At 34.8% G+C, this 23,554-nt stretch overlaps 1 protein-coding gene across 7 annotated transcripts in view; it reads left to right on the top strand.

Moving 5' to 3' along the window:
• Positions 1 to 23,554, top strand: part of LOC131927993 (EVI5-like protein) — a 47,673-nt gene that overhangs the window by 12,053 nt on the left and 12,066 nt on the right. For 4 of the 7 annotated variants that reach the window (XM_059283901.1, XM_059283886.1, XM_059283925.1 and 1 more), the window contains 12 exons: positions 1,795 to 1,880; positions 2,563 to 2,787; positions 3,248 to 3,322; positions 4,221 to 4,346; positions 5,462 to 5,605; positions 6,320 to 6,409; positions 7,611 to 7,714; positions 17,025 to 17,085; positions 17,361 to 17,414; positions 18,918 to 18,947; positions 22,081 to 22,251; positions 23,237 to 23,392. In XM_059283901.1, coding sequence (XP_059139884.1) covers positions 1,795 to 1,880; positions 2,563 to 2,787; positions 3,248 to 3,322; positions 4,221 to 4,346; positions 5,462 to 5,605; positions 6,320 to 6,409; positions 7,611 to 7,714; positions 17,025 to 17,085; positions 17,361 to 17,414; positions 18,918 to 18,947; positions 22,081 to 22,251; positions 23,237 to 23,392 — 1,322 coding nt within the window. The remainder of the gene's footprint in view (positions 1 to 1,794; positions 1,881 to 2,562; positions 2,788 to 3,247; positions 3,323 to 4,220; positions 4,347 to 5,461; positions 5,606 to 6,319; positions 6,410 to 7,610; positions 7,715 to 17,024; positions 17,086 to 17,360; positions 17,415 to 18,917; positions 18,948 to 22,080; positions 22,252 to 23,236; positions 23,393 to 23,554) is intronic. The other 3 variants (XM_059283916.1, XM_059283910.1, XM_059283891.1) reach the window with 1 other exon arrangement.

The raw sequence follows: 23,554 nt of genomic DNA, 5'->3' as shown, positions 1-23,554 counted from the left end.
TTTAGACTAGCTAAGTGACTCCCCAGGTTATTTTCAAATCAAAGATACAAATCTTCACAGCTCCCAGATTCAATCATCAGCATTTTCAAGTTAAACACTTTCAATTATAAATACAGATCAAAGCTTTTCTTTTTTCACAAGAGCAAAAATCTTATTTTTAATTACTTAAAAAGATTTACAGGTACCTTATGTTTTTATATCCAGTTTTTTTAAGAGGCTATTTCAAGAGTATTTTAGGTCATCTTAAATGACACTTTTATTATGTATCTTTTCTTGGTAAACATTACGTTTGATTCCAAAGTTTGATCACAGTTAGGATTAAAAAAAAAAGCAAATTAAAGTGAATGAAATTTACAAAAGAAATGAAAGCATTTCACTTTTTTTTCTTTTGCCAGCATCTTGTTTTTTCTTTGTTTCTTACAAAAAAAGTTGGGGTTTTGCATACCATGTTGGGAGTCACTGATTTAACTTTGTATACCAGCTTATAGAGATTGATTTCTTACAATATTTATGTATTAATACAACCTAATACAACATATGATATATATATATATATATATATATATATATATATATATATATATATATATATATATATATATATATATATATATATAATGTACTTATACTTATATGACTTGTAACTTACATATTCATGTAATAAAGTATTCAATTTAAAGTAATATTGTGTGTAAGTGTAATGTGCGTATATTAAATTATTTTTATTATTAGTCTTTGCAAATTGAACCATGAAAACAGAATAATATTTTTGTGGAATAATGGCATGGAATTATTGATTTGCTTTAGTATAATTAAGTTAACATGTGCAAACTTCAATCAGGCATGCTAATTATGATATTTACTAAAGTTAGCTTTAACCAAGATGATAATTAGAGTGCCCATTAATGTTATATGACTAAGATGGTTTATTAAACTTTTGAAAAAGTTAAACTGTGCTGTTATGGGAGTTTTGACAGACATTAAATATAAATCCATTTGCAAATACTCGCATGCTTTAAGCAATTGTGTATTAATTTGTTATAAACATAGTTTAATTATTATTTTTACACATAATAATTGTCACACTGAATGAAACCTTGGATTGCATGCGACAGCAGAAAATCAATACACCGTCCACGTACACACCAAATCATGCTAGTCTCACTTTTTGGTTGCTCGTTCCATTTTTAATCAAACTTCTCAAATTACCACCTAAATATAATTAACAGTGTAATTGGAAAAATGATCTTAACTTTATCTAGCCATATCAGTTTAGTTGTAATCAAATAACGGCTGTTCTAAAGTGACCAATGTCTTATCATAGAGCAAGAAGATAATGTGCAGGTCAATAGTTCATTACTGGCCAAAGTGTTGACCTTTTGCTTATCCACTATTACATAAACATTACATTCCTTTGTCCTTGGCAAATATCAGGTTTTGTACTTTTATACTGTTCAAACTAATTACTGTGATATAAAGTTAATTTCAAATTTGAACAAAACTATTATTTTCTAAATTAAAATTATTTTAATATTACAAATCTATTATTATATTTATTAGATAACTTAAAATATATAAGTTATTTTATGGGCATATTAATGCTTTTTAAACTATAAGAACATGTTTTATGGACAATATATAATAATACTTTTAACTACTAACATATTTTTTAATAATATTTTTTTTTTAAGTTAAAGCAATGAAGATTTACACTTGTATATTGCTTTTTGTTGTTTAGTTCTGTTTCTTGTAAAAGAAAAATGAAATTTTGTATGTTATTCCTTGCTTCATTAGGTTCTTCAAGTGAAACCTTATGGGAGGTCTGGGGTAGGATCATCAATGATTGGGACTCAGTCAAAAAGAAACCAGCTTTTCTCAAGGTTTGTGTTTACTTGTATCATTATGTCTGTTTATTTCGAATGAGCAGCAAAACTTGTTGGATGTCAAGCATTATAACAATACACATAGATGTTTAAATCAGAAATATCTTTTTTTTGTATCTCTTTCGCTGTAACTCTTGGCTTGTTTTGTGTTGGATATTTCCTTGGTTGTTCCTATGTGACAGTATAGGCAGATTACGCACAATTCTTATAAATAAACTGTTCATTTCCTTTTCTTAATAACAAAGTAAAGAATTCTCTTAGACCCATTAGGCAGATGAAGTAGAGTTTATATGTTTCTTGACCTCAACATGTGAAGGGAAGGTGTGGTCAGCACTTTGCCAAGCCGTCTTTACATTCCCTAACATTGAGTTAAGTACTCATCAGAGCTGGGTGGACTCAGGGATGTTCTGCTGACTTGAACCCGGATTCGAACTCGAGACTTTTGGGTTAGCAAACTAACACTACCATTTAAGCCACGCATCCCATGATACCATAAAGAACACTTAAATGCCGTCTCTACTTTCCCTAACATTAAGTTAAGTACCCATCAGAACTGGGTGGACTCAGGGATGTTCTGCTGACTTGGACCCAGATTCAAACTTTCAGGTTAGCAAACTAACATTACCATTTAACCTACGCATCCCATGATACCGTAAAGAACACTTAAATATTTTTGTAGGAGCTGGTGAGAAAGGGAATCCCCCATGAGTTTCGAGGCATGGCCTGGCAGCTGATCCTCGGTGTCCACGACTCGCCCTTCAAACAGGAGTACGCAGAACATATGAAGAAGACCTCACCTTGCGAGAAGCTGATACGCAGAGATATAGCACGGACGTTTCCTGATCATGAGTTTTTCAAAGTGAAAGACGGTTTTGGTCAGGAGAGTTTATTTAATGTCATGAAAGTAAGTGGCTGGCATGTAGTGGGTTGGTAGATTTTAGTTTAACCATTGAGGAAGATCTATTTTTACCTTTACAGGAGTTGGGTCTAGGACATTTTCATGCTTCTCAGAGATTACCCCCTTCCCCCATCCATCATTACCCTCACCCATCCCCAATTAAAAATTTAATAAATGTAAATAATATACATTACTAACCCAATTACATCTCTACCTCTGAATGACCTGTGTGCAAATTACCATGGTAGCAAAGCGATTTTTATTTATCTATCTAAAATAGTGGTAATGACTGGTGAAGCTTGTATGGTTATTCCATTTTAAAGTTTTTAACATGTTTTCAAAGCAGTATTTCATTTTATTATGGTCTCTGTTTACATTTATTTTATCAATGACTTATCTCCCTTACTGGTGTTTTTTTTTCTTTCTTGGCTGCCAATTCATAAATGCATTGTTTCCCTTTCTCCAGGCCTACTCATTGCATGACCGAGAAGTTGGTTACTGTCAAGGCAGTGGTTTTATTGTTGGCTTGTTACTTATGCAGGTAAAGATTTGTTTTAATTTCTCAAGCATTTTAAAAAAAAAATGTCTTGTAGTTCGATGCGGTTGTGAAATGGTGTTCTACCAATTAGGATACCTATAAACTCATTTAGGTTAACTTAACTTTGAAACTATCTGTAAATAATTTTTTGATCTTCTGTAATAACTATTTTCAAGTCTTTAACCTCACTTTAGAAGGTTTTTTCTTTATCACAACAAAAAGTAAAGTTACCCTTTTGGATATCAAGGTAATAAGGTAGATGAACGAAAGTTAATTGATTACTATGATCTCTGTATTTGAAGGGATAGTGGGGTCAATTTTAGCTGCCTTTACTCTTCACCATTAGAAGCCAGGTCTCTATTCTTTCTCCTGTTTGTGCCCAAGACACATGGGGCAGATGAAGTAGAGTTCATCTGTTTCAGTGATCTTGGGATATGAAGGAATAGTGTGGTCAACACTATGTCCGGCCACCTTTATTTTATCTAATGTGAGTTAGGTACCCATAGGAGCTGGTTGGACTCAGTCAGGGGCATTCCACTGACTTGAACATGGATTTGAATTCCAGACTTTTGGGTTGGCAGCAACATTCCCTCTATGGGGAAAAAGCTCGTGTGCAACATGTATTTTGTGTACACAGTGTTCTAAAAGTCTTATACAAGGATATATTTTATTTTACAAAAGCACTGCACGGTAGGTTCAAAACTACTGCGTGGCCGCGCAACCGCGCAGCTTAGAGGGAACACAGGTTGGCAGTCTAGCGCTCTATTGCAAAGCCACGCCGTCCCATATTTTCTTTATTCTTAATGCTTTATTAATTAGCAATAATATCTGAAATACATAATTATTAATCCTTTATAATCAAAAGAAACAAATAAAATATTTTTTTCTTTATGAACCCAAGATGCCAGAGGAAGACGCATTTGCCGTGCTTGTTCGCTTGATGCAAGACTTCAGGCTGAGGGAATTGTTTAAACCAAGCATGGCTGAACTGGGTCTTTGTATGTTTAAACTGGAGTGTCTCATGCAGGTAATGCTTCAAAGAATTGTGAGAACAGTTGGGTTAGCCATACCACACTCTTATCAATACATTTGTATAATAATATTATCTATATATATAATTCTCTTCTTGGAGACGCTAGAAAACACCAAGCTGTAAGCGCTGGTGAGCTGTGGTTCACGCTAAATGTTTACACTTGTAGAGCCGGGTTTAGTGACGGCTATTAGGGGCAAATAAATTTAATTTTAAACAATTTTAAACTTAGGGGAGGTAACTAAGAGGAGGCTGCTTTCACGGGGGGGGGGGGGGGGTAGGGTAGGGGTTGGAGGAAAGGAGGGTGGGAGTAGTATCATCCTTAACGACCTACTGATAGTGTTTTAAAGCAAATATTTTCAATGGCAGCATTGGTACTGTTGAATTCACAAATTATAAATTACTGAAAAGTAGAAAATAAAACAACTTAATAGCGGCATATGATATGCCGCGGGTCGGCTCGTAAAACATAATATAATAATTAATTATAATAAATAATAATAATAAAAATAATAATTTTACTGCTTGACCACATTGTACCATGTTGATACATGTTTGGAATGACCCAACTGTACCATGTTGATATATGTTTGGGTTAACTCTACTGCTTGACCACACTGTCCCATGTTGATATATGTTTGGGCTGACCACACCATCCAATGTTGATATATGTTGGGTTAACTCTATACAGCTTGAGCACACTGTCCCATGTTGGTATATGTTTGGGCTGACCAAACCATCCAATGTTGATATATGTTGGGTTAACTCTATACAGCTTGACCACACTGTCCCATGTTGATATATATTTGGGCTGACCACATTGTACCATGTTGATATATGTTTGGATTAACTCTACTGCTTGACCAGACAGTCCCTTGTTGATATATGTTTAGATTAACTTTAATGCTCCACCACACTATCCCATGTTGATATATGTTGGGATTAGCTTCAATGCTTGACCACACTGTCCCAGGTTGATATATGTTTGGGCTGACCACATTGTACCATGTTGATATGTTTGGTTTACCTCTACTGCTTGACCACCTGCTAAGTTGATATATGTTTGGGTTAACTCTACTGCTTGACCTTGTGCTATGTTGATCTATTTCCAGGAACTGTTGCCAACTTTGCTGATCCACTTCCAGACACAGAACTTTGACACCTCCATGTATGCCTCATCCTGGTTCCTGACTTTGTATGTTACTTCCCTCCCCTTGTCTCTAGCTAGGAGGATCATGGATTTGTTTGTGTCAGAGGTAAACTATTTTAGGGTTAGGTTTAGTGACAGGGGGCTAAGGGTCAGTGTTATATTTGGTTAGGGGTCATCCATTTATGACGTCCACACGCGGACGGGGGGGGGGGGGGGGGTCCCAAAAAAAATTGACTTTTGTGGACGCATATGGACTTTTATAAGGAAAAAAAGTGGATTTTTGTGGGCGGGGGGGTGGGGGGGTGTCCAAAATTTTAAAAAATTGTGGACGTCATAAATGGATGACCCCTTAGGAGCATCAGAAGATAAAACCCAATTTGTTTAGTGAATGTCATCACCACTTTTGAGTAAACAGCTGTGTAAGTTGAACTGATAAACTTGGCTCTTATTTAGCCTTGAGCAGGGAAATGCCTTTTTTTATAGTAGGTTTGAACTTTGTTTAGGCGTTGTGAATGGTCCTAAAGAGTCAATGTAAATTATTATGAAATGATGAGCTTGGTACCTTCTTATTTATGCCTTTTTTTTTTTGTAGTAGGTTTGAACTTTGTTTTAGGCGTTTTTAGTGGTCCTACAGAGTCAATGTAAATTATTATGTAGTCATTTTTTTCTGGCAGTTGGTTTAATAATAAGATGCTAAAAAATGTTTTTGTAAATATTATTTTGTAGTTTTTCATAGTGTCCTTCACACCTTTAACACAATATCACACAACACATATAAAATAAAAATGTAATGAGTATTATGTTTTTTTTATTCATGTAGGGCATGGAGATGATTTTTCGTGTGGGTATAGCAATACTTCAGTCATGTCAAGAAGACTTGCTTGCCCTTGATATGGAGGGATTGTTGATGGTAAGTCCTTGTGCTGTATAGGCTTAATAGGACAGGTGTTGTGTCAGGGTTATGGTGAGATAAAGGTAGGGTAGGGTTATAGTGAGGTAAAGCTACTGTGGTGGGGTAGGGTTATGGTGAGATAAAGGAAAAGTAAGGTAGTGTTATAGTGAGGTAAAGCTACTGTGGGGGGGGGGGGGTAGGATTATAGAGAGGTAAAGCTACTGTGGGGTGGGGGGGGTATGGTTATAGTGAGGTAAAGCTACTGTGGGGGGGGGGGGGGGTAGGGTTATAGAGAGGTAAAGCTACTGTGGGGGGCGGGGTATGGTTATAGAGAGGTAAAGCTACTGTGGGGTGGGGGGGGTATGGTTATAGTGAGGTAAAGCTACTGTGGGGGGGGGGGGGGTAGGGTTATAGTGAGGTAAAGCTACTGTGGGGGGGTAGGGTTATAGAGAGGTAAAGCTACTGTGGGGGGTATGGTGAGATAAAGGAAAAGTAAGGTAGTGTTATAGTGAGGTAAAGCTACTGTGGGGGGGGTATGGTTATAGTGAGGTAAAGCTACTGTGGGGGGGGTATGGTTATAGTGAGGTTAAGCTACTGTGGGGGGGGGTATGGTTATAGTGAGGTAAAGCTACTGTGGGGGGGGTATGGTTATAGTGAGGTAAAGCTACTGTGGGGGGGGGGTAGGGTTATAGAGAGGTAAAGCTACTGTGGGGGGGCGGGGTATGGTTATAGTTAGGTAAAGCTACTCTGGGGGGGTAGGGTTATAGAGAGGTAAAGCTACTGTGGGGGGGGTATGGTGAGATAAAGGAAAAGTAAGGTAGTGTTATAGTGAGGTAAAGCTATTGTGGGGGGGGGGGGTAGGGTTATGGTGAGATAAAGCTACTGGTTAGCAGTCTAGCACTCTACCGCTAAGCCACACCATTCCATATTGACTGTATTAGCTGCCATGTAATTATAGCTTCAAAATGATTACATTTGATACTTGTGATAATGTTAGCACTACATGTTCAAAGGTTTTTGCTTTGGAAATTTTGCAACCCTAACCCTACATTGAAAAAAAAACAGCAAAAAAACTAACTTTGGTACAATGCTGTATAGTTCTGCCAAAATTGTTATAATGTCAAATATCTCTTTTGTATGGGAATTGTAGATCCCTAACTTTACTTTAGGTCTCCAAATATGTATAGCCAATTCTATTTCCTGTCACTTGTATTTACAGTACTTACAAAAGGATCTCAGGAACAGATTTGAACAAGAGCAAGATCAGGAAAATCTGCTGACCACAGCCTACAGCATCAAATACAGCCACAAGAAGATGAAAAAGTGAGTTCCAATTTAATAATTTCTTATATTGTAGTTTTTTTTTTAAACCTGGGAGAAACACCTCTATATGGATATATAGATGGAAAAGTGCAAAAAAAAAAAAAGAAACAAAAAAGTATTTTTTGAAAAATTAAAACTATTCATACTGCATATTAAAAAAACATTTAAATGATTATACCATGAAATAAATACAACCCATTTTTAAACCATTAAAAGTCACTTTATTCTCTCTTCAATAATGTAAGTTTAACATTGATAAGGAAATACTTCTTACTGAAGTGAACTATAATTTATACTGTACAACACAATATTAGCATTCTAGTGGGAACTGTTTGTATGACCTATCTCACAAAGGAACAAATCCTCTAAAAGTGTTATACAGGTAATCTGAAGAATAAGATGCATATAATGAAAGTCATCTTTTTACCTCCCTTATAAAGAGACCTTATTGAAAAGCAAGGGAGAGAATTTTATAAAATAAATAAATAAAAAATATTTCATTTATTTCATTTCCATGATAATCCATGCAAGACTGTGATGAATAAGTAGGGATTATTGTTCTAATAATAAAACACTAGCAGCTGGTTAATCTCAGTTGTGCATGACCCAATAGGTTTATTTTTTACACTAATATGCAGTGTAACTTGCACCGCAGTTTAGAAACAAATAAGAAACCTTAAGATATTTCTTGACCCCTCTTAATAATAATTCTGTTCTATTATTATTGTTATATTTAATTTAATTAATAATTAATTTTCCTAATGTTATTAAACAGTAATTTGTTTTTATTCGTAATGAAAATGAAAAACACTTTGATTATTACCTGTATGAATGTTCACACATGTTGGAGGGGTCTTTTGTAGAGATTAGCTCCATATTGATAAGATACAGCTAATAGGTAATACAGATACTTTGAGGTTTGGGTTGACATAGTCTCACTGAATAGGTCTACTTGGGTAGGGCAGTGATAGCACAAGATGGCATTAGTGTTTGAACTGCTTTTATATGTGCTTTTCTTAGAAACTATATCCAAATGACCATTGTCTTAAATCCAATAAATATTGTACTCAAATTATACTTTATTTTATAAATCTAAATTAAATACTGAGATGTCTAATCAGTGTGTTATGCTGGACTTTTGTATGTCAAAATGAATGTGTTGTTCAAATGTTGAATATTACGCTTTGGTGAGGACATTACCACTGATGCACATCACCACAAATCCACATTAGCACAGATTCACATTAACACAGATCCACACATCACTACAGGTGCACATCACCACAAATCCACATTACCACAGATCCACATTAACACAGATCCACATTAACACAGATCCACATTAACACAGATCCACATTAACACAGATCCACATCACTACAGATCCACACCACCACAAATCCACATCACCACAAATCCACATGACCACAGATGCACATCACCACAAATCCACCTCGCCACAAATGCACATCACCACAGATGCACATCACCACAAATCCACCTCGCCACAAATGCACATCACCACAGATGCACATCACCACAAATCCACATCACCACAAATCCACATCACCACAAATCCACATTACCACAGATCCACATTAGCACAGATCCACATCACCAGAGATCCACATTAACACAGATACACATCACCACAAATCTACATCACCACTGATCCACACACATCACCACAGATGCACATCATCATAGATCCACATTACCACACTACCACCTCCCTGGATGATTCTGTCCTACTGGGGTGCACAATTTTCTTCACCTTTTTCTCAGATCATTCATTGTGTCATTTGTTCACAATTTCAACTTTCATTTCAAATCTTTAGTGTGAGAATATACCTGAGGTGTTTACTTAAACCAGAAAAGTTTTTTTATGCTCATCTTCTTCTTCTTCATTCTTAATTTTTAGTGTTGGTAGGGATCGAACTCAAGACTTTTCGGTTTAGTTTTACTGACTTGACCATGCCCACCCCTCTTTATGTTCATAAATTGATTATATATTTTACTCTCTAAATCTTTGTTTTTATAAAACAGCATACTTTCAATTACTGTTTGTTTTATATATAGAGTGAAACATTATTTTACTTAGCAGATGTTTCTTTGATGAAATATGTTCCGATTTTTAAATTCTTTTTTTAAGGGATTTGAAGGGCTGTTTCCCAAAATTGTGACAATAAAATAGAAATTAGCCATCCTTTGGTTGTGTGGTTTGCCTTGACATATTTGGTGTTTTTGCCTTGTGTTTTTTGGTTGTGGGAATTGCCTTGCCTGTTGTGAGATTGCCTTGCCTTGCCTTGCCCTATTAGATTTTTTTTGCCTTGTGTCCCCCAGGAATGCAATGAGACACCCTACCTACAGTAACAGTAGCCGTGTTTACTGTACCGTGCAGTAGCTTGTCTTGTGGTGTGTAGACAGGCCTCTGTTGGGGCTAACCCACACGGTGTATTCTATTATATTTGAGTACTTTTCCTAGTAGGGTTGTTATGTAAATTATCGGGTTTTTTTCCTTGGGGAAAATTATGCAAGGTCTGTGATATAGGCTTATGTTGAAGTCAGGTGACAGAAGAGACGGGGGGGGGGGGGTGGCCCTTTTATAAGTTGTGTTTTTTTTTACCAGTGTCCGTTAATGGCATAATAGAATATCCTAACCATAAAATTAGTCCAGATTACAATACTACTAACAACCTAACACACCTATTTTCGGAAGAGTCTATATATTACTGGACATCGGTATTCTCAATCATCCATGAATAGCCTTATGTTATATGTCTATAGACTTTAAGAATAAAACATTCCGAGAGAGTTAAAACAAGACGTTTACAGTAAATACAGGACAGCGAGACAGATTGGTTAAACGCGGGATCTCTGTTTACATTTTATAGAGTCCTTTCATATGACGTCACGTCCGTTCGTGATACCTACGCCCGCCGCCACAGTGGTGTACACAAGACGTAAACACAATCAGCTGTTCGCCAGCGCTGGACGTGTTCACCAGCGCTGAACGCGTTCACTGTATGTAAAGAACCGCACCCGCGGAAAAGGAAAAATACGTTAAAAAACTTGAACTCTTAGGAATTGAAGATCCTTATACTGTTATTGACAGTTTCGTATAAATAAATATGTGGACAAAATTTCTAAATAAAAATACTGTTAGTAATACTGTTTGCGTTTAGAGTTAAAGTAGCCGAATCTGATCAAATGTAGTTCTCGATACTTTGTTTCATGTAAGGACAGTAAAATAATAAACTTCATTTTAATTATAAAAGATAACTATTAATAAAACAAATATGCTCGACCTTCACAAATACTAATAGTAAAAGACAAAGTCAAAAGTAATAATAAGAATAATAAGATCTAATAGTAGGCCTAATACCTGGCTCCGCTGGGTACACATAGAATCTAGAATCTACTTCTTTACTTAAATTTAATTACTTTAGATCTACATTCGATTCAAAATACACCCATAATAAATCAAAAGTAGTCATAATAGGCCTAATAAAGCATTTAATTGTCTCTAAGATCTAAAATCTCGCTCTATTATCTAATCATTTATTTAGCAAACGAAATTTTCTGAAATTGAAATAGATTATATGACTAGACTTAGATCTAGAATCTGCTACTTAAATTAAATTGTAAAAACTTTATACAAGCATGTAGTTGATATTATTGTAGTAGAAGGCTTTAATAAATTACTAAGGCCTACCTATTTTGTTGTCTTTTTACAGCAATATGTATATGATACTGGACTGAGTTTAATTAAATTCAAATTCATATCTAGTAATTGGTCTACTAAGTTTTTGTAGCCTAGTAGTACAATCTAGATCATACCAGCCAACAACAAATAACCACATTATTATTATTTGGTTAATGATTAGGCTAAATTTTTTTTTAAATCCACTGTTTATAAAAGAAACAAATCAAGCTAGAAACATTATAAGTGAGATGGTTTAGAATAATAACAATGGACCCAGTCTACAATTGATACAATTGCAGGTCTACATAGGGCCTACAGTCTAGTAGTTTACAGTAGGCACCTAGTGTGTAGCTAGTATACTAGTGTGTAGCTGTCCAGAGTTAAGATTCTTAATGCCTTAATGCTTTCCCCTGATAAGCCGTGTGTGCTATAAATGACATAACATGACACCGAGATGAGAAGTGTTGAGGGGAGAGCAGTGGGACTTTCCCCTTTGTTCTCCCTGCTGGGCCCTGAGGGTCAAAATTATATAAGAAATACTATCTCTGTGGGGCTGGGTATCACGGAGGTGAGACATTTTCAGGGGAGGGCAGGGCAGACTCCTCTTTGGTTTTATTGTGGGCTAGATAGTCGTTGAAGTGTGGGTTTTGTAGAAGTTAAGTGGTCTCACGTTTGCTACAGTAGATAACCTCTAATATATTACTGCATTTGATCAGCTTCGTCTACTTAAACTCTAAACGCAAACGGTATTACTAACAGTATTTTTATTTAGAAATTTCGGCCACATATTTATATTATCCACGAAACTGTCAATAACTGTATAAGGATCTTCAATTCCTAAGAGTTCAAGTTTTTTAACATATTTTTCCTTTTCCGCGGGCGCGATTCTTTACATACGGTGAACACGTCCAGTGCTGGTGAACACGTCCAGCGCTGGCGAACAGCTGATTGTGTTTACGTCTGATGTACACCACTGTGGCGGCGGGCGTAGGTATCACGTGATTTAGGTCACGTGTTTGCAAGGACTCTATTACCTGAAATAATTTACCGTAAAGTGAAATAAACTTTTTTTATGTTAACAGCGTGAAGGTCAAGTTCATTTACTTTTTTTTTATATGTAGATCTATACGTCGGTCACACCCACTTCACACCTCCACCTCCTCCCCATTCCTTTCACATGTGATGAAATATGACCCTTGACATTAAACAAGTTGCTACCGTCTCGCCATCCCCCCTTCTCCTGTCAGCTTGTACACAACCCCCTTGTGTTTACCTCCCCCGCCCCCACACACATGTGTCAAACACACACCTACTCGCCGTACCTTGTTGTTATTTCTCTGTGAAGTGCAACATTTCCTGTAATTTCTCGCGACACGCTTCAGTCGCCGTGTGTATATTACACAGTGACATGTGTTTTGATCCGATAGTGTAGCTATTATTCATTACTTCAACTCGTTCCCGGGGGATTATTTTTAGCATGTGTGATTGATAATTATTCGAAGCAGACGTGGTTTAATTGTTTTATTAGAACGGTGTGGTTTTATTTATAGATAATCGCCTAACGCAGACCAGGTGTTGTCTGTTAGTGTGGCGACCTTAGGTGTGCTGACGTTTGTGGCGGCAGTATTTTATATCGTCTGCAGTTTTAGTGTATGAGCAGTGATGTTGGCTCCTAGGCGATATCTAAAAATAGATACGTCTGTAACATACTTTTTTTATATAAGTAGTCATGCAGATTTGTTTTTTAGTCAATTCTATTTCTTTAAATTGTCTACTTTACTGTTTTTATTTTTAATTTAACTGGTGAGATTAAAGTGTCCAGGTGTTATGGAACTTAAAAACTTGCATTTTTTTTTGGAAATTACCCACTAGACGGGTTGACTGTGCTTTTATAATAATTTTATGCTTAGGTTTATAATTTTATGAAGATATTATTTCGTTTCTTAGTGTGTCGTCATATACCGATCTAGTAGTTTTAGAAGCATATGTTTAAAAAAAGAATTCGAATGATTTTCATTGATGTCACAAATTTTACGCTTAGGTTTATAATTTTATGAAGATACTGTTTCTTTTCTTAGTGTGGTGTCACATAGGCCTACCGATTTAGTAGTTTTAGAAGCATCTTTTTAAAAAAAGTCTAATGATTTCCATTGATGTCTCACATTCCAATGGGTGGATTAGCTAATAAATCAATACAACAAAGCATACATCAGCGAGTAAAGGTTCGCACGCCTTTCTCTCAGGGGCCGGTGTGTAGCTATTTATTGATCGCATCTGAGGACATTCGTGTCAGGATGACCTAATTAAAGATATTAATCTACCGCGTCGCGATGATGTTTACAACCGCTGCTGTGTAGTGTGGCGCTCTTAAGATTTTTGTCGTATGCTTGCTGTTGCCGTGGCTATGAACTTTGACCTACTTATTTGGTGCTGCGATCGCATCGTTTTGTGTGTAGTCGAGAGTAAGGCGTTAGAACTCGTGTCGGTTGACACCGTTGACCCGTCTCCTTGTGGTTTAAAATGGTGACCTACTAAAACAAGGAGACATTTCTGCTGTCATTCTATCATTATCATCCTACGTTTTTTTTTTAAATTGTCCTTATCCTTTTTTTTTTTGTAGCGCTTGCATTCTTTACCTGTTTAAATCCAGATCTAGATCTAGATCTACTAGTTGCACATTATGTTGATTTATATTTCCGTCTATAAGACTATATTCTTAAAAATGATCTAATTCTTTCCCCCCTTCACATAAAGTTCCAATTACATTATAAGTTTTCTCATTGAAACTTAATTATTATTAATTCTGTATTTTATTATAGTATGTATGTATCATGTGTTAAAATAATTAGGCTATTGATTAATTAGTTGGATTTCTCGATTGGTCAATAACTGGCAACTCAATGCTTAGACCACTGATAAGACTTGACCACATGTGGTACCCTGGTCAAAGATAAGTTTCGCCTGACCTTTGGAACCTGTACATTTGATCTCACTGACTGTGTACATCACTGTGTACATTTGAGCTTGATTACTTTTCCTTTTCTATAAACAATTGTCATTTTTCTAAATTCTGGGTTATAGTGTAGGCCTTTGTTTTTACCTAATGAAAACATCACTAAAGTCTATTCTACTACATTTGATATTGATTGCTACTGTGAAAAGCTTTATCTGTTTCAGAGGTTTATTAAACTTAACATTACATTGTTGGGGGGGGGGGGGGGGGGAATGAAAGCACAATATAAGGACAGAGTAGGTGGGGGGGGGAGGGGATTCAAACTTACACTGCTCACACATATATTTATCTGGACATTAAATATTAATTCTTACTATAGTGTTTTACCTTTTGGTGGATTGATGTGTGATTGCTGACAGTTGTCATAGTTGTTACATTTTTTAAAGTAGGCCCCTTATGTCCTGTTTCATAATTGATGTGTACCATGTGCATTCTGTTAGTCAAGGTCTATTAGCTTACAGTCCTGATGGTGTTTTGTGTCTTACTGTCTTTGGTCTAGTTGAATACTGTATACATCAAGGTCTATTACACCAGTCATGATGGTGTTTTTCTTTGCTATATGTCAAGGCCAAGGTCTATTACATTAGTCATCATGACCATATTTTGTGTCTCTGTCCTAGTTATATGTTCTGTACCTCAAGGTCTTATACATCAGTCAACATTACCATATTTTGTGTCTCTGGTTTTAATTTATGTTCTGTACCTCAAGGTCTTATACATCAGTCAACATTACCATATTTTATGTCTCTGTTCTAGTTATATGTCTCTGGTTTACATGTATGCTCTGTATTTCAAGTGCAATCTAGGTCTATTAGCTCACAATCCTGCTGGTATTTTCTGTCTGATCTAGTTACGTTCTCTATAATTCGATGCCAAAGTCTGTTAGCTAACAGTCATGATGGTATTTTGTGTGTCTGGTCTAGTTACATTCTCTATAATGCTACGCCAGTTGTGATGGTATTTTGTGTGTCTGGTCTAGTTATGTTCTTTATAATACCATGTCAAGGTCTATTAGCTCATAGTCATCACGATATTACTGAGTTTATCTAGACCATTGCTATTCTCTGTGAGTAACTTGAGCATCCCTAATCTTTGCTCAAACAAAATGGCTGTCAAAACCACCAAAAGCATATTTTGCATTTCTTCAGACCAGCTGTCATCTTTTCAGTTTGAGAGGTAAAGCCAGTTTGTTCAAATTTATGATAGCCCTTGATTGCAAATTAGTAATTAGCACAGGTTTATACCCTGTATCATTATGACATGAACACAGACTACCTGATGGTAAACTCTTGTCTTGTCTGAGATCCAACTTGGCAACTTGCTCCAGGTTGAATGTGTATTGTGTAACAGATGTTTCACTTGTGTGTCTCACTAAAAACTGAAATAGCTAAAGTTTTTTTTTTCTTTCTACATGGCGTGCGAAAATTTAAATTAGATTTCCTTTTAAAATCAGGAAGGACAGAAGTATAAAATATTCAAAATGACTGGGTTTTTTGTTGTTGTTGTTTTTTTGTTAAATTTTCTTTGTAATCTTCCCTGTGGTCTACACATGTATGATCATGTGATCATTGGTATGATTCAAATACTGCACGGTTTTACATACAGTTTAATCCTACAGATATTCACAAAGCCACCATTTAAAGAGGCACATATCTTAAAATAAAATAATTATTAATATAGGTAATCTAATAAAAACTTGTCCTTAGGTAAATTTTAAAAATGTGTGTAGTGTATCTGTAATTTATTTTGTAAATTAAAAATAATTAATTTAATCTATCATGAAAAAATAGTTTAGTTTTCTGCCTGGCCTGTCTTAACATTGCTGGGTGCACTCATCCAATAGTGGTTTCTGATTAGTTACTCAAAGTTAATCTTCTCTGCCAAATAATCTGCAACCATATTGTACTCCATTATATGTTGTTTTTTTAATGGCCACCCTTCTAGTATTTCCTTATATAATGTTCTATTGTAAATACATGTTATCAGATATCTGAGTTTCCTAAAGGATTATTTGAATTCCCTGATTTCAAATTCATTATCTTCTTTTCTCCTTTTTTTTCCTTTAGCAAATGTTTTATTATCATGAGATAGGAATGTTGTGTTATTGATTTTTCGCATCATATTCTAAATAAATGTGTGGTATACAATTTGATAGCCTGATTCACTCTATAAATATTTAGAAATCTTTATTCTTCACATGAGTGTTTTTCTTACTTAGCTGACTTGTTACTTGGGTTACTGACTGTGAAACTGTAGATGTGTCAGGCAGTGATGTGTATAGTTCTGTATCCGTGTAGTTTTGCTAAGTGGTTACATGTACAGGGTGTTTAAAGAATATTTCTGATCATTTTTTTTAAACACATGTTATTGTGTGAGAAAACTTTGTATTGAAAATATATGAAACTGGACTAGTGTAGTCAATATGTTAGAAATTTTAGAAAAATATTTCAATGGATTTTTTACATTTTGATGGGGATCTAGATGAAGAGTAAGTATGTTTCCAAGACCACATGTAATTTGGAATTTTAAAAAAATGTAGGTTTTATTCAATACTAAAAAAAATGTTTTGTTTTTTCTAATTTGAATTTTAGATTGGAAAAAGAATATACAGCATTGAAAACAAAGGAAAATGAGGATCAAATTGAACTGCGGGTATGGCTAATATTATATAATACTAGGTTCTATGTTGTTCATGTATAATTATGTAGGTGAAATAGTACTTGTTAACAAGCTATACATATTATAAAAATATCTGTTAATTAATGTATTTTAATATTATTAAAATATCATCTGGCAGTAGTTATTATTATTAGTATAATCATGATTACACTAATAATAATATATTACTCTTCATTTATTTGCATCAATGGAATGCAGTTTTTTCTGCCTTCTATGTGTTTTTAATTTTTTTTCCCTAAATATTGCAGCGATTAAGGACTGAGAATAGACTTTTAAGGCAGCGAATAGAAAACTTGGAAAAGGTTAGTATTCATTTTCCAGTTTACTTTATGTCTGTTGCATTCAAAACATTGATAAGCCACACTTTTTAAGTGGATATAGTTTTGGACAAATATTGTTGAAAAGGTGTTGAAAAAAATGTTTTTGAACAAGAGTGGTTTATAGGCTTACACCCTCTCTGTTAGATAATGATGTGGTTAAATGGTTAATTTGCCTATGTTAGGCTATTGTTATCCTAAAAAACCCCACTACAAACCTTAGTAATAGGCCTTTTAAGTCTGTGTAGGCTGCTCACAATGCTGCATATTACTATTTAATTAGAGAATATAATGTACACACTTTTCTTTAACTTCAAGTTCTTCATCTATCTTTGTACATATATCTAGTATACTCTCTACCTACATAAAATAATAAATTAACTATATTACAGTGAATCTAAATTTAGCTTTTTTTTACATACTACTTTAGATTTGTTGATATTGACACAGTTTTTCAATTATTTGTTAACATGTTTAATCAGTTTTATATTTAGAGTTATTTTGTGAATTTGGATGAAAATACTTGTCACACTATATTTCGGCTTCAAACAAATCTGAGATCACAGCCAATAATTACCCCTGTAAATGGTTATATTATTAACAATTTAAATCACAGCTTAATCTGGACAGTTCTTAGGGTAAAGTTCAGTAGTTTAATTAAAAATTAATTTGAAAGTACATTTTAGCTATATTAGTATGCCTATCATATGCTAGTAATACTGATCTATGTTGATATATCTGTAACTTGTCATTAATACTGACCTACTTTGTAATTTAAACTAACCTACTTAAGCACACCTGATGTCTTTCAGAAAAAACTGACCTATATTGATGTGTAAGCTGAACAGGGATCCTCACTTTGTCTAGGGTCATCAGAGTCTTTATTTGTACAAGACCTTGCGTGTGCAAGATTACATTTTAATCTGTCTAAATGGTTACTGCATACACTGTTTGATAGGACACTAGTGTACATTTACATACAAATACTTCACAATAGTTAGGTTTGTGATTGTTTTTCTGTCACATTGATTCATTACTATTTAATTTTTCCCAACCTCTTCCGAGAAGGTCAGCTGATAATAAATATGACAAATGAGGGTTCTAATTAAATATTTACTTGATAATCTATCTGTTCTTAACTATCACAAGGGCCTACAATTGAGTAGGCCTTTAATATAAAAAGACTACAAAAACTTTATTAAAATTATTACTAGCCTGATAATTTACTATCACTAAGCTGCAAAATCATGCTTTAAAAAAAAAATAACAGCAATAGAAAACTAATGTCAACTTGTTTTGATATTTTTATGTTCTATGGGATGTTGAATAGGGTTACTTTAAGGAACTCTTAGGAAACTGAAGCTAATGACAGTGACAAGTATTCTCATCATTTTGGTGCCCCCTGAAATTTTGTCATATTTTCTCATTAAAAAAAAATTCTTTCTTTCTCTCTCTCTCTTTCGTTCTGTCTTTTTCCTAAATATCAAGGTTGAAGCGAAGTTACTTCGTCAAAAAGAAGTGAGTTGTTTCCCCTCTTACTTTTGTTGCATTTATCCTAAAAAAAATATCCTTGTTTATGTTTTGTTCAAAAATAAAAAATAAAAAATCGACACAATTTTTTTTACCTCTGCTTCTCTCAGCAGCTAATAAAAGATGTAAAAATATTGTTTTAAATACTTAGTGTAATGTCTCAGTATATCCTACAAGCATGCTGTTCAGTGCTGTAATTTTTATACAATGGCATGTTCAAGTCTCCACCACTTAAAGCCTAGATCCTAAGTATATCTGGCCAGTAGGTGCTTACCTGCATTCTAGTATCTGTTCTAACATTTCACTGAGCAGAGTTGAGTACTGTGGAATCTATTCAATTCTTAAACAGTCACCAGAGTGGTTTTTTTATACCTATTTTTCTTAGTTCCCAGTTTAAAATTATTCAATTTTGTCAATGAAACATTAAATTATTTTAGGTTATGCCCCTTGATTTAGCTCTCCCTTGATAGAAATCATTAGAGTTCAGTTAATTTTAGTCCTAACTTTTATCAGCACATTGACATTTTTTTAGGAGGCTTTCATCAGATAACTAAAATCTAAAGTATTATATATTAGTAAGCATGTTTGATAACATCTTAAAAAGTGGTCATAATTAAGAAACATAAGCTCTTATTGGAGTTTCAAATAATTTTGTATCATTTTTTATAAATTATTATGTTGCTAAACTGTTTTTAGATATCTTAAGTACACCTGTCAATACTGATACAACTTGAGTTGCCCTTTACAACCTGGTTAAGTGTCTGCCACTATCTCATCATGTCAAATATGTACCTCAAGCACTGCTTGCTTGAAGCTATGTAGTCAATCTCATTTTATCTGCTGAAGGCCTTTGGTAGAAATGTCATTTTTTTCCCCCTTTAAGTTTCATTTCTTGTTGTATATTAACCTCAATAGTCAGTATTTAACAAGGATGATTAACAACTTTTATTTAATGTAAAGAAAATATATTTTTACCAGTACCGTTGATTTTGTTCTTCCATTTTGCTGAGTATTTTCTATTTAAAGGTCGACCTCTCAGTTTCTCTTGTTATGCATGTTTTTTTTTCTCTAATTACTGTAAAAAAAATAAAGTTGGTATCTTTTTCCAATTTTCAATCATTTTCATAAATTTAGTAAATAATGCATGATAAATATTTACCTCATATCACTTTACATCACCAATAAATACAATAAAAGGTATTAGAGTAACTATATATCTATTCATCTGTGGTCCAAGTCTAGCACTTTTCAGTATTTAATTGAATGGCATGTTTGGAGAGTATTTTGCATCTTCCAAATCAATGTTAGTGACACCAGTAGTACCTTCACCCTATTCTAACTTCAATACCAGCACCCTGGTTCCACTCTTCTGCCCCCCCCCCCCCCCCCCCCCCCATCACATATGTCTGTCAGTTTTTCCTGCTCAGCTATCCTAATCTTTTTTCTTATTTTTCACATAAAAGGAATGTCTGTAATGCATTTATAAACCTAGCACCATTCCCTAAGCAAGCTTTTCTTTCCTTTCCAATGGATTGCCCAAACTTTATTTTGCTTGTTTTTTAATACATTTTTTTTCTTTACTTCATGTTGTGAAAGTAACTATCTAAACAAAGGTTGGCCTGTTGGAGAAGAAGCTTAGAGCAAATGTAAACACATGAACATGTTTACACGTAACAACCAGGTGTACAGGTTGCCACCAGGTGTACATGTTATCGCCAGATGTACATCTCCACACCAGGTGTACATGTCACTGCCAAGTGTACATGTCCACACCAGGTGTACATGTCACCACACCACGTGTACATGTCACTATACCAGGTGTACATGTCACTGTCATGTGTACATGGTATTGCCAAGTGTACATCTACACACCAGGTGTACACATTTCACCACTAGGTGTACATGTCACTGCCATATGTACATGTCACCACACCAGGTGTACTTGTCACTGCCCAGTGTACACCTGTCACAACCAGGTGTACATGTCACCACACAAGGTGCACATGTTACTGCAATGTGTACATGTCATTGCCAAGTGTACATGTCCACACCACACCTATTGGGGTACATGTAACTGCTAGGTGTACATCCATGTCATTGTCTGGTGAACATGTCACTGCTATAGAAATGCAAACACACCATCCCACAATTTAAATAGTCAAACTCATCTAACCAACCATCTATGCTCATTACTTTTTATCTCACAGTGGAATTAGAGTTAAAAAAATATTCACACATTTTCTTTCACTTAACAAAATTTTTGCCATCCTAAAGCTTACATTAGGTCAACCTGTTAAATGCTCCATCTAGCTCCGACTGTTAAAGATGACATATATCCGTAAATGTGATTACTAACATGTGAATAACTTTAACCCTAAACAATTATACAACATTCATCTGTATTTAATTACTAATGCTACATGTGCTTATATTAAATGCTTGATATTTCAGGAACATACATGCACGTTATATTACATCAAATCTGTGTTTAAGAAATCTACACTGAAAAATTAAATGCTAATATTGTTAAAAAGTTGAGTTAGAATTGAGAATTACGTTTTCTATGCATATGGTATTTTCTTACTGTTTGGAAAAAAAGGCAGTGTTATCGTAACTCATGTGTGTCTACTTTGTTATGTGTTTTATTTAGATCTATTTAATTCATCGCAAAGCTGTGATTATTATTATTTAATCCAACTATAAACAAAATAGTAGAATTCCTAGAATTAATTTAATCCCAAAGTAGAACTATTAAAAGTATGTAATACGTGTACTCTAGTGCTTGGTGTTTTCCTATACTTAAAAAAATATTAAACATAAACGCTATTTGTAGTTTAACATAGACCCTAATTTAAACAGTTCAGGAAGCTTTTGTCAATTAACAAAATATTTCTCGTGCAGCTTTTTTTCATCATGTCATGTTTCAATCTTCAGCAACCAGTTTTTTTCTAAAAAAAATATATTTTAACAAAAATATTATTTAAACAATTGTTATGTAATACGTACCAATTTTCAATCATATATATAAATTGAAAATCATTTTTTATTGAAATGCATACAATTTTTAAAGGGAAGTAATCAAATCAAAATAAAACCTGTATGATTTGGTTTTTCCTGCCAGGAGTCAGCAACTCTAGCAGACAAACTAGTGCAGGACCAGGTGACGTGGGCACAGGAAGTGGAGCAGTCGTATGCCCTGAGGAATGAGCTGAGCGTCACCAGGCAGCAGCTCCAGGAGACACAGAAGAAGTTGCTGGATGCTGAGGATATTATTGGGGATATCCGCAAGAGGGTAAGTGTGACATTTGTGTGATGCTGTGGATATAATTGGGGATATCCGCAAGAGGGTAAGTGTGACATTTTTGTGATGCTGATGATTTTATTGGAGATATTCGCAAGAGGGAAGTGTGAAAATTTTGTGATGCTGAGGATATTATTGGTGATATCCGCAAGAGGGTAAGTGTGACATTTTTGTGATGCTGAGGATATTATTGGGGATATCCGCAATAGGGTAAATGCAGATTGTGTGACATTCTTGATCATGATCATCATTCATGTAAACCCCTTGCGGAGCCAAGGGACGCAACCACACCTTTCCATGGTACTTGGTTTTGGTCAATTTCTTCAAGTTGGGTTCACGACATTTCAGCTGTTTGTATTTCATTGACTATTGATCTTCTCCAAATTTGTTTGTGGCCTTCCTAATACCTCTCCTCTTGGGGATTCAAATCTATAGCTTGTCCGGTGAGGTTCTTAGTTGGTATGAAGATATTATTGGGGATATTTGCTAGTGGGTAAGTGCAGTCAGCCGTGTAACACTTTCCAACCTGCCTAAGTAAACAATGATGATCAGATTTATAAAAAGGTCGTAGACAACCATTCTGTTGGATAATTATTTTCTGTTTGTTTTATTAAAGTGGTCTTGTGCAATAAAGGGTTAACTACTTTTCTAGACCCGGATAGATTTGTAAACAGGTCGTTGTAAACAGGTTGTTATAACTATTTTCTGTTTGCTTTTATTAAAGTGGTCTTGTGCAATAAAGGGTTAACTACTTTTCTAGACCCGGATAGATTTGTAAACAGGTCGTTGTAAACAGGTTGTTATAACTATTTTCTGTTTGCTTTTATTAAAGTGGTCTTGTGCAATAAAGGGTTAACTACTTTTCTAGACCCGGATAGATTTGTAAACAGGTCGTTGTAAACAGGTTGTTATAACTATTTTCTGTTTGCTTTTATTAAAGTGGTCTTGTGCAATAAAGGGTTAACCACTTTTCCAGACCCGGATCATTGAAGATGCTGTGCATCTGGACGAGGCTGAGGAGTGCAACATGGTGAAGTACCTACAGGAGGAACTGATTGCTGTCAGGTTGAGAGAAGCTGAGACAGCCTGCACCATCAAGGAGCTCAAGCTAAAGATCTCAGATTTAGAGGATGTAAGATATATATATTTTTAATGGTTTCTGAAGTCTTTTTTTTCTTAATGCATTACTGATTTAATATTTGTACTTTTTAAATAGATGATTGATAGAGCTTTGAGGATGTAAGGGTTTCTAAAGGATTATTTTGTTAATATATTACTGATTTAATCTAAAGAC

The sequence above is a fragment of the Physella acuta genome, unplaced genomic scaffold (assembly GCF_028476545.2).
Source record: "Physella acuta isolate Inbredline_101_S28 unplaced genomic scaffold, ASM2847654v3 ptg000090l, whole genome shotgun sequence".
Lineage (NCBI taxonomy): Eukaryota > Metazoa > Mollusca > Gastropoda > Physidae > Physella > Physella acuta.
The sequence above is the reverse complement of the archived record's forward strand: the minus strand, read 5'-3'. Positions and strand labels throughout refer to the sequence as shown.